This window comes from Trachemys scripta, chromosome 2 (assembly GCF_013100865.1).
Source record: "Trachemys scripta elegans isolate TJP31775 chromosome 2, CAS_Tse_1.0, whole genome shotgun sequence".
In the NCBI taxonomy this organism is placed as follows: domain Eukaryota; kingdom Metazoa; phylum Chordata; order Testudines; family Emydidae; genus Trachemys; species Trachemys scripta.
The window spans coordinates 32780620-32792784 of record NC_048299.1 but is presented as its reverse complement, the minus strand read 5'-3'; the positions used below and the strand labels follow the sequence as shown (position 1 = coordinate 32792784).

Sequence of the window (12165 nt, the reverse complement as noted above, 5' to 3'; positions counted from 1 at the left end):
TATTGTGGGGGGTGTTGATTGTAGCACTGGAGATATGTCTGCAGGTTTTGCATCTGTTGTTCTGGCAGCATCTGGTGCCACTTTGAGTTGGGTGTCCTAGTCTGTGAGGAGCTTCCTTCTGGTGATGAGCTATTGGAGGCAGGGGGGTTGTTTGAAGGCCAGAAGAGGGAGTTCAGGAAAGATTTCTTTCAGGATGGGGTCCCCATTGAGTATGGGTTATTGTTTGATGATACACTGCATACAGCAAATCTAGCAACAGATACAAGGATTGGGATTAGCTAAATCTTGACAGCAGTGGTGCAGTGGAAACTGCTATCCAAAGCGCGATTGCCATTGCAGGCACAAGAGGATTCAGACTGAATCCTGCTACCTTACTCGCATGCAGAAATCTACAGATGACTCAGAAATGCATCTGCAAATCTCCGTATTCATTATCTTGTCCTAGCTGACTGAGCTTCATCACCAAACTATTGATAGTTAATTTAGCACCATACACACAGTGCAGCATCTGTCCAGAATGGAAATACAGATTTTATTGCAGAATATATGTTGCTTGAAGTCCTACACTGGTGTTGGGTGTCTAGCCTACTATCACACAGCTGTCTTACTACTCCTGGCTACTACTTTCCTTCGAGTCACTTTGAATTAGGAAGTAGCCTCTTCATTTGTGTGTTAATAGGATCCTGCAATGGAACAATTCTGTAGAAACCCATCAGGACCACGAGGTCCAGATTCAGCCCGGCTGGCATGGAAAGCTACAAACCTCCCTGTGCCAGGCTGGGGTACAGGCTGGGTGGGGGCAGTGCAAAGGATCAATGTGAATTGTGAACTGGTGTTTCCACTACTGATCTCCCCACAGGTTCCTCCTGGGGAAAGCAGCTATAGTTACTTACACCCAGTGGTTCCATAACAGAACCAGAGGAACATGCTGAATCAGATGGGCCTAGCCAGATGTGCTTTGGGACTGTTTAGTTACCTTCATTCCCTCTCCAGCAAAGGAAAGGTTACATTTATTTTCTTGCCACACTTCAACTTCCCATCCTTAGCTTGACCTCTTATTCCCTGGTATTCTCCATCAGCTCCTGTCTCAGAGATGAATGAGAACTTTATATAAATATTAAATACAGGCGCATAGAAAAAATGTTTTTTAATTTCCTAATAATGAGATTCAGTTCCCCGATAGATGGCCCAATCCTGCAGTATTTGCTCATCCCAATACAACCATTCATTTCATATTGTAACAGCATTTCTTATTTAATACCGTTCTGTTTTGACAACTGTGGTCAGAATCAATGTCCCTTAGGTGAACTTGGCTTGCCAAGTCTCAACGATATGGACCATGCAATGGCTCATGCAGTTCAGCAGCATCAATAGCAACGCAATGGGCCATCAAAGAAACTTGCAAAAAATATACACATTTTGTTTTGAAGTATTTTTAACTGTGATCAAAAACACGGCTGCTTCCAAAACCAAAACTGGCGCTTAATTAGCTGTTAGAACTATAGATTACAACAATTTATGGGAACATACTGATTGGGAATTTGTTATTCGTGCTTGCCTGAAGGTAATGTTTGGCTCAAGTATAGTCGATGTCAGAGAGACTAGAATTTCAGCTTGATTTGTCTACAATTAAGCCACTAGCAGAATTTAAATGGATTTGGAGTTATACCTACAGTACCACTCATGTGAAATGAAATTTCAAATGCACAGATGTGCTTGTACAATAGGAGGCTTTTATGTATCACAACAGAAAATGTTTCTCTGTTTTCTTAAAGTATTCTCTGATGGATTTATTATCCAAGATGGTGGTTGGCCAGCCTCATTTTGTCCGTTGCATCAAGCCAAACAATGATCGGCAGGCACACAAGTATGACAAAGAGAAGGTACTGGTACAGCTGCGCTATACGGGAATTCTGGAGACGGCAAGAATTCGGAGACAGGGTTATTCCCATCGCATACTGTTTGCTAACTTCATAAAACGGTAAGTACATGTACATATGAGCGTATTTCTATGATTGTTGTCTGATGTTTGCTGAATGTCATCAGCATGCTTGGAGCTGTATAAAACAAAGATAAAGACAAAGTCCTTGTCAAAGATCACAAGCTAGACTGGACAGACAGAATATTTCAGACATGAGGGTAACACATCATTTTGATTTGTAGGGAAAGATCACACATCTCTGACCTATTGTTTCAGGCTCATTGCAGACTCAGGGAGAAACCACTCTGCTCAGTCTGAAAGTTTTCTCCAGAACTATAAGGGCTAGAAACTTAATATTTTAAATTAAATCTTAGAATTTGGAGCAAATGATGACATCCTCCAAAAACACATTACTGTATCTCTAGCCACTGAGAGCCAGCTTAGTTCAGCCTCTAGCTTTGCAGGGAAGCACATGATGATCTGGTTATTGCACATTAAAGATTAAGGTAGAAGTGCATAAATGCATGGTTTTGTTTTTTAAAGTGTAGTTGAGAAGTAATATTCATTTGTTAAGAGACTAGTCTCACCCTTGTTATAACTGGAAGAATGTTAAGTAAAAAAGTCTTCACTTGTAAGAGATTAAGCAGTTATTTTGCATTTCTCTTTTACAAATGTAGAAGCCAGACATTTTCCTGGATAAGAACTTAGATTTACAGGGGGAAAATAGAAGAAATTGTGCAGATAACACCCACTCTGACAGAAGCTTTTAAAACTAATAGGCACTAGAAGTAGACAGCCGATGACAGAGACACAGAAGAAGAACAAGCTGATGGTTTGATAAGTTTGTTTCGGGAGAGCACACTGGGGGGGCATGACTGTGTCAGAAAAGCACAGCTTGATGAAGGCTGTTGAAAGTAGTTTCAAGTGAACAAGGTGTGTCTGGGGCTTTGGTTATTGCTTTTAAAGATTTTACTGCTAGTGTAAAGGGGGGAAGCAGAGAGCATAGTGAGCCAGATCCTCCACGGGTGTAAATCACTCTTGCTCCACTGATTTCAACAAGGCTGGGTCGATTTACACCCATGGAGGATCTGGCCCAAAGCACAAGGAGTTTTGTTAAATAGCTGGCAGTTTTTTATTGAGACTTACAGTCAGAGACCTGGGAAAACGGGAAAGGAGGTCAAGTGGACTGAAAATTAGCCAAGCCAATAAGCAGTCGCTCCTTTTTTTATTATACTGTGGGCAAAATATTGCCCTCATTTATACCTGAGCAATCCAGGCTTTGTGTGTACAGAGGAGCTGAATGACAGGAAAAGAAGACAGCCAAGCTTGAAGGAGGCACACATAGTGTCCACATAATTGTTCTCAAACTAAGAAAACTAGAAAAAGTTGATTGTATTTAAAGCTTTTGCAAGTAAAGGATAATAAATATATGGAGTAAGTTTAATAAAAAGACTAGCAAAGCTAAATCTAAAGCGATATCTAGGTGACTATTCAAACAAACAAAAGATGGGGTGTGATGAGGGGTAAAGAGAAGACAGTGGTAGTTACACAGATTTCTTGAGGGACATGGAATTTATTCACTGATTTTAGAGAGAGCCTGCAATTCTGCACACTACTTTCTACCTCCTCAGAAAAAGCCTGGGTAAATAGTCTTTGCAATGTGCCAAACTGAGACTCTGTTGAAGCAAAGGAGGAGCAAATTCTAAGGTTACACACTCTCATAAGAATGCTCTGTCTTCAGCTGAATGCATCCAGAGAACTGTCATCTTAGAGCATATCTGCTGATCTCAAATGCCGATTAAAACAGGAGGAGAGAGAGGCATTCTCTAAGGCATGGGTTCTCAAACTAAGGGTCGGGGGGCTATATGGGGGGTTGCGAGCTGTCAGCCTCCACCCCAAACCCCGCTTTGCATCCAGCATTTATAATGGTGTTAAATATATAAAACGTGTTTTTAATTTATAAGGGGGTCACACTCAGAAGCTTGCTATTTGGGTCACCAGTACAAAAGTTTGAGAACCACTGCTCTAAGGTATGCAGGACCCAAACTGTAAAGGGCTTCATAGATCAGACCAACAGCTTAAATTGCATTTAGCAAAGAACTGTAAGCCAGTATAGTCTCTGCAACACACATGAAGTATGCTCCCAGCAAGGAGTTAGTAGGCAGCCACCTTCTACACCAGCTGAAGTTTTGTGGCCCCAGGCTAGGAGTGGCAGAGGCATGGGTATGAGATATTAAAATTCAATATTTGAAAGAATACCTTTAAACAGAAAACAACTGTAAAAATGATTGACATGTTCTTTGTTACTGATGTAAGGGTGTGATGGGATCCCCGGGGTGCAGCCTGGGACTGTGGGGCCACTGTGCCCCTTTAACTGACTCCAGCCTGGGCTGTCTCTCACAATACCTTGCTGGTGACCAGCAGCAAACCCCTCCAGGTGCGGTTATCACTCAGAACAACCGCATGTGGAGCCCCACACCCAGCTAGATTGCATGAATGTTCCCAGAGCCACTCAAGAATCACAAAGAGATGCACCAGCCGAATCCCCCCAGCTCCCAGCACTGAACCTCAGAAAAATACCGTCTTGCACTGCTCAAGATGAGCCATGCAGATTTATTCATTGGTTCACCACTTCATCAATGGAAAGTGGATATACACTAGCCTTTGAAAACCTGAGCAGATCTATCACACACTTCAGACAAACTCACTGGTAAAGATAAACAGTGAAACAAATTTATTGACCACAAATGATAGATTTTAAGTGATTATAGGTGATAGGCAAAAAGTCAGAGTTAGTTACCAAAATAAAATAAAATAAAATATAAGCATGCAGTCTAAACTCTCCATCCTATTAGACTGGGCAACATCTAGATTAAGCAGTTTTTCTCACCCCACTGTATATTGCAATTCATAGTACACAGATTTGACCCTTGAAACCTGGGCCAGTCTCCTCTGTTGGAGTCTTAAGTCTTTTCATTGTCCATGTTGCTTGCAGCATAGGTGGGGGAGGAGAAAAGGCCAAGCATGTGACCACTGTGTTTTGTTTTATACCCTTAGTCTATGTGCTTGTAGAACACAAGTCCAGACATGTCTGATGAGCATTGCTGAGTCTCTAGGCAAGGCTGAGCAATTCCCCTGGTGTGGCCTCATCTAGTTGAGTCATTGCATTGTAGCTCCCTTGCTGAACAATAGCTGGTGATGTCTGTTCAACAGCACCCACCTGGGTGTTGGTTACCTCCCTGGTCATTGTCTCTGTAGAGCTAGTATCTGGGCACCTTCAGAACCTACAGCATATTTTAGTGAAAACCATACAACACAATTCTTATAATTTCATGTGCATTAATGATATGCATATATGGGTAGAAAAATGACTTCAGCAGATCATAACCTTTCCCCTGATACCTCACAAGGCCTGCTTTATATGCAAGATCACAATTATATATATATGGGGGTTACCGGGTGCTCCCCCAAGGTACAGAATGTCACAAAAGGATTATCCACAACATGCAAAGAAGTAGTAAAGGCAACGAATTGGCAAAGACTCTTACTAGACAGCATGTTTTCTGAGAGTCCTGTAGTGATGTTAATAGAACTAAAAAACCCTCCAGGGTGTACAAGATCTCTCTCATGCACCTTTAACTGTGTTTCTAATTGCTGTATATAAACACACAGTGATTTTTGGCATGTTCTTCTTTTTAGTACATTATGTATTGCTTCATACAAAAACATTTTAAACTAGGTTTCATTTAGATGAATGGCGTGCATCTGCATTTTTCAGTTATTCCATATTACTGTAATAATCATATTTTTGTCTTTTAGATATTACCTCATCTGTTACAAAACAAATGATGATCCTCCAGTCAGCCCTGAAACCTGTGCTGCTATCTTAGAAAAAGCCCGCCTTGACAACTGGGTTCTTGGAAAAACCAAAGTAATATTTTCACATACTTTGCATACATTTCACTATGTGTTTGTAAAGATATTAAGCAAACTCTGCTCTCGGTTACTTCACTGGAATTACTTTTGATTCACATGCGTAAAAAAATTATTTCATTGGACATTCCTTACTGACAATTAGGCTGAAATCCTGGTCCCTCAGTGGGGGGAGAGGAGTTAGCAGCAGATGATCTCAGATGTAGAGAGTGGGGGAAGATTTGGTTATGGACAGAGGCCACCTATAAGCAAACTAGGCCAGTGGCGCTGGAATATATTTAGTAGTGGGGGTGCTGGCGGCCAGGACCCGAGCCCCAGGTGAGATGAGGGGTTGGGGAGCGGAGTGTGGACGGCGGGCCGGGAGCAGGTCATAGGCATGGGAAACACCCCCAGGTTTTATGCACAGAGCCAGCGGCTGGGGAGCAGGGTGCAGGGCCAGTGGTCCTGCATAAAACCTGGGGGTGCTGCAGCACCCCCGCACCCTTACTTCCCGCACCTATGAACTAGGCAGCTGCCTAGGGCAACAGATTTGGCCGGTCACCTTTTCATCATGATGGAGGGGTATCTGGAGCAAATTTGAGTGGTTTTGCAACTCTTTACACTGGATTACATGCCACTCATTCAAATTTGGCTTGGCTGCCCCTCTATCATGACTGAGGGGCAGCCAGGCAAAATCTGCTGCCCTAGGCCTATGAGGAGGGGGGCAGCACACTGAAGATTTGTGTAGGGTGGCAGATTGTCTTGAGTAGCCTCTGATTAGGGTGGAGATAAATATCTGCTCCGTCATTATTGCCCCGTGGCACCAGTAGAATTTATCAGCCTCCCTCCCACCTCAGCCTTTCTAGCCTGATTTGTCAGAAAGGGCCTCCCTGCTGGGAAACTACAGGAGGTTTGCTAGACAGAGAAGGTGCCGTAGGAGAAAAGCTGGTGTCTCCACACCTCAAACAATTTCAGCCTCAAGTCTCCCCTTCTCTGAAGGTAACGGGGGTGGAAGGGGGAACAGAAGATTCAAAGACAGGGGGAGACATAGAACTGAAGCTGTCTGAGGTGCAGAGACACCTGTCTGAGGCACCTTTCTCCATAGCCACATCTCTTCTTGTTCATGCCTGTCTAATGAACCAGAAATGGATTCATAATGGAACTACCAGAGAAGAGAAGAAAGATCTTCCTCAAAGGCCTAGGGGTATTGCTAGGGCAGGTTTTTCTAAAGAAGGCTGGGACAAGGATCCATGGATGCACCTCCCCGCCCAATCTCTCTCATGTTGTGAGGTGGGATCAAAGGAGAAAATGGGGATGGGGAAAGGAGAATAACTGGAAGTATGGGAATTTATATCCCACTATTTACTTAAATGGAGTTACTTCAGATGTACACCAATGTAACTGAGGCAGGATCTGACAGACAGAAACTATGACAAAAGGAGTAGAGGGGAGAGGTCAGAAAAGGCCTGAAAAAATAGATACAATGGGACTGATTCTCCTCCTACCTACAGCAACTGGTTTCACACCAGTACAACTCCATTAACTTCAATGGAGTTACTCCTGATTTACTCCAGTGTGAGAGCAGAATCAGGCCTGATGTTTGTATCACTTGTGCCAGTCTTGCTTTGGGGGTTGTTGTTCTATGGCGTAGGCTTCCCTGAAAGCAAATTAAAAAATAAATAAATTGCATGGGTTTAAGGTACTGGGCAAAAGCATTAACAGACTGGAGTTAGTTTTGCGAAATATGCATCAGAGGAAAACACTTAGGAGATTAAAGTATCTTCCAATGAAAATACAAATAGTGTTTTGGCCACTTGTGTTACCAACTCAAATTACAGAATTATTTTAGCTTTGTCACCTTCAAAAATGATCATTTAAACAATGGAACTAAAGGCTTTGTTCTTCCTCTGATGGTCATACAGAATTCCTGTTGATGCTAAATAGCCTAATGTACATATATGAATCACTGTGAGAAGACTGTCTAGGCCATTTTAATTAATGCTGTGTATCATTGTTTGTTTACTCTCTTTAAGGTGTTCCTTAAATACTATCATGTGGAGCAGTTGAATTTAATGAGAAAGGAGACGGTTGACAGGATTGTTTTGTTTCAGGCCTATGTCAGAGGGTGGCTAGGTTCAAAGAGATACAAAAAATTAAAGGAGAAAAGGGAAGAAAGTGCTATTAAAATACAGTCAGGTAATAGCTCAACAGCATTTAGAATAAATGTGCATATGGATGAAATATGGCTTCTTACATTTTGTTCTTTTAAACCTGTTGCACTTGATAAAGCATTCTATGTTTGATGTTTTATGTATTTTTATGAAAATAAATCGGTTAATCAGGTTATGACAATAATCCCTTCACTACAGTTGTCTATCAATGTTACTTTTAAAAGGCAATTTTAACAACAAAGGAATGTGAATACATAAATAATATTTTATTCCTAAAATTCCAGCATACTCTGACAATGTCACATAATATACCAGTGAAAAATTAATGTATTAACCACCTTGGATAATAAAACGAATTAAGCTATTGATTGAGAAATCACTAATTGACCAGCCTCCTTTTAGCATAACTTTGAGCATCATCCTCTTGGAAGTTCTAACATCTACATTTTTTATATACTAATTGATTCCATAATTACAATATGACCTGGAGGACCCAGATTTTACATATTTTATACAGTTTGTGCTTCCTTGTCATAAAAAATTTGGAAACCTGACTGACAATTCAAAAGTGTGTTTCTTTGTAGAAACATCCTGGAAAGATATGATGTTTGAATACTTCAGTTCTGATGCCATAATTCCTTGAAGAATTCTTTATTTTCATATTCTTCTATATCACCTAATGGATGAGCTTAAATTTTCCCACCTCTTTTTAGTTTACAGGGGCTTTGTTGCTCGTAAAGAATATGAAAATGGAAAAAATAAATACAAAATGGAAACATTTATTACCAGACTTCAAGCAGGTAGGGACTGTTAGCTTTCTAGACTTTTAATTCACTGATTTTATCAATCTCCTTATACTCAATGTAGTGGGCCCGATCCTCAGCTGCTATAAAGCTACATTGACTGCAGTGGAGCTACATCAGATTGCACCAACGATCTGATGCACATATCTCTGCTTGTAAATATTGTATATATGTATGCACACTCAGGGGTGAAAATAACATAAAAGACTTACCAGTACGGGGTCCCAGCTCCAGGCCCCCAGAAGGGGCAGGGCCTCAGGCGGAAGGGGCCAGGCTGGAGGGTCAGCCTCCCCCAGCCAGCCCTTCCGCGCTGCCCGGCCTGCACCTCCCAGGGCTCCGGCAGTGATTTAAAAGTCCTGGGACTCTGGTCGCTGCCGCGGTAGCGGTGGCCAGGAGCCCCGGGCCCTTTTAAATTGCCGGGCTCTGGGGCAGCTGCGTACGGGCCCATAGTGGCAGCCACTTTTTACCTGTATGCCGTACCAGCCCATTTTCACCTCTGTGCACACTATATATCTGCTTGCATTTAATGTGTATATATACAAATATTGGTCTGTATGCTCTTGTATATATTGTTTACATTTTTGTATATGTTTGTTACATATTAGATAGCATTTACTTTAGAAAAGTTTACTTATCTATAGCTATGCATATGTCTCTGATTGTCTTGTGTCATAGCTCTGTTCCTACCTATCAAAATGTTCCTCCCTCTTCCTCTTTGCCAAGATATCTCTGCTGTGACATCTCCCAAGATTCAGTTCTTGATCCTTTGCTTTTTTCTATCTACCCTGTCCTTCTTGGTCATTTTGATAACCCTCACTTGTGTGTATGCAACCTGACACTGATCTCAGGTGGTGTATATTCAGGAGTAACTCAATTGCAGTCAGTGGAATTTTACCAGTGTAAAACTGGTCTGAGAGCAGAATCAAATCCAAAGAGGTCACCATTGAAAGTCAATATTTACCAAAATGATGATATCTGAGATGCCCCGATTACCTCCTCAGCAGAGGGAATCTCAAACCCCACAATGTAGCAACAGCTCATTCATGTTGATTAACCACTGCACTGTATCTTATGATATCTTTAATTCTCCTTTGTGTCCACTCTCTCTTCCTGACATGTGGCTTCAGCTCAACTTCCTTCAGCATAAAAGAAGCAAAATCATATTATGCCCATTCTCTCACACTTTTAGTGGCTCTGCTCCCCATTTGTTTCAAAATCCAGTTCAAAATTGCCATCCTTGTTTTGAAAACCATCCTTGGACATGCTCCATCCTACCTCAACGATCTGGGCTAACTTCACAGGTGAAGCTAAGTAACTTGAAACAGATCAGATGCTGTCCAAACTTACATTTACACTGGTATAACTCCTTTGACTTCAGTGGAGTTACTCCTGATCTGAACCTATGTAAGTGAGAGGAGAATCAGGCCCAGAAAGTCTAAGGCTATGTCTACACTACAGACCTTACAGCAGCACAGTTGTATCCCTGCAGCTGCATTGCTGTAAGGTCTCCTGTGTAGCCACTCTATGCCAACGGGAGAGAGCTCTCCCACTGGCATAATTAAACCACCCCCAACAAGCAGCGGTAGCTATGTCTGCACTAGAGCATCTCCCGCCGACATAGCACTGTCCACACCTGCGCTTTGTCTGTGAAACTTATCTTGGTCAGGGGGGTGGTTTTTTCACACCCCAGACCAACAAAAGTTTTACCGACAAAAGTGCTAGTGTAGACAAAGCCTAAGAAATTCTAGAAAGAATCTAAGTTCATGTAGTTTCCACTGTCTTTGGGCCCCCTAAAAGTACATGTTAAATCCATGTATATTCCTTTCTAGACTACGCTGTATCCCCTTAGACTCACACCCACTTTTCAACCTATAATTTGTCTCCGTTACACAGCACTTCTGAGTCTGGCCCCCAGTGCATCTACTGGAGTGCAACTTGATGTAGCTCACAGAGAGAGGAATGCAGCAAGAAAGTCAGCTAATGAGGGGTGTAAATAAAGCAGATAGGCCACCCCTACCTGAAATTTGGCTCCTTGGTATGTAATTCACACCATCTTAGAACCCATTGCACTCACTTACACATCAGTAAATGTGTGCTGGGGAATCTAATTTACACAACTTTACATATCAATTCTGAATTTGGCTTCTTCCATTCCCTACCCCACTCCCTAGTTCTTCTACCATTGCCTCCTTCTATGATCCTTCACATAATGTCACCACTGCAGGTGTGAGGCCATTCTCCTCTGTAGCTTCTGTCATCTCAATAAACTTCCTGTATCCCTCCACTTCACTGACTTGCCATCACATTTAAAATCTCACTTGAAAACACAGCTTTCCCCACCTTGCCTCTACTACCAGCTTCCTATCTTCTGCAGCTTTTTTTTTATTTAATTCTGTTAAAAGTTTGAACTACAGCTTGGGTGTTATTTAAAATGGTATTGTACTGTAATTTGTATCAGTTGCAAGAGGATACTTAATCAGAAAGAAAAGGAAAGAAATAACAGATGCATCGAACAAAGCAGCAACAACAATTCAATCTCACTACAGGGGATATAGGGAGAGGAAAAGCTTCAAAAAGAAAAGGTAGTGATCTTTTCCTTCTATTGTATCACTTAAATGTCTCCTGCTTCAATAAACACATTGTCAGAATCAGCAATGTTCTCTGGAAATGAAGCAGAATTGGAAATAGTTTTACTCCTGGGGGCATTCTGCACCAAAAAATTAAAAATTCTGTGCACAATATTTTAAAATTCTGCAAATTTTATTTGTCAAAATAACACTACGTAATCACGCCAGTTTCAACTATTTTGGTAATTTATTTCAAAATACCAGTCAGCAAGTATGTCTGTAACAATACAAACACACACAAAAATTCCCCCAGGAGTAGAGAGTGAAAGAAACCTCTATGACAGCCCAGTTCCTGTTTCTCTGCCCTAACCCCAGAGCCCAGCTGGGGGACCAGACAACCACAACCCCTCCCCCACAGAGCCCAGCCATGCCGCCCCAGCCAATACACCTGAAACCCCTCCCCCCCCAGAGCCCAACCACAGCCCTCCCCCAGCCCAGATAACGGCACTCTTTCCCCCCCAGAGCCCAAGGATCCAGGGGGAGAAACAGACTGATACTCAGTACCAGGCTTGCATGGAGTTTCCTGTGCTCTGCCCTCTCTTTCCCTCAGGGCATGCTGGGAACTGCAGCCAGGGCCGGCTCCAGGGTTTTGGCCGTCCCAAAAAAAAAAAAAAAAGCCACGATCGCGATCTGCGGCGGCAATTCAGCGGGAGGTCCTTCGCTCCGAGCAGGAGTGAGGGACCGTCCGCTGAATTGCCACCGAACAGCTGGACGTGCCGCCCCTCTCCGAA

The 12165-nt window shown here is 42.4% G+C and overlaps 1 protein-coding gene across 1 annotated transcript in view; it reads left to right on the top strand.

The window, feature by feature from the left end:
• The window catches only part of MYO3A (myosin IIIA), a 215349-nt gene that overhangs the window by 169480 nt on the left and 33704 nt on the right, over positions 1-12165 (top strand). Inside the window, exons 27-31 of the mRNA XM_034760222.1 lie at positions 1776-1981; positions 5741-5852; positions 7867-8029; positions 8718-8804; positions 11266-11389. Coding sequence (XP_034616113.1) covers positions 1776-1981; positions 5741-5852; positions 7867-8029; positions 8718-8804; positions 11266-11389 — 692 coding nt within the window. The remainder of the gene's footprint in view (positions 1-1775; positions 1982-5740; positions 5853-7866; positions 8030-8717; positions 8805-11265; positions 11390-12165) is intronic.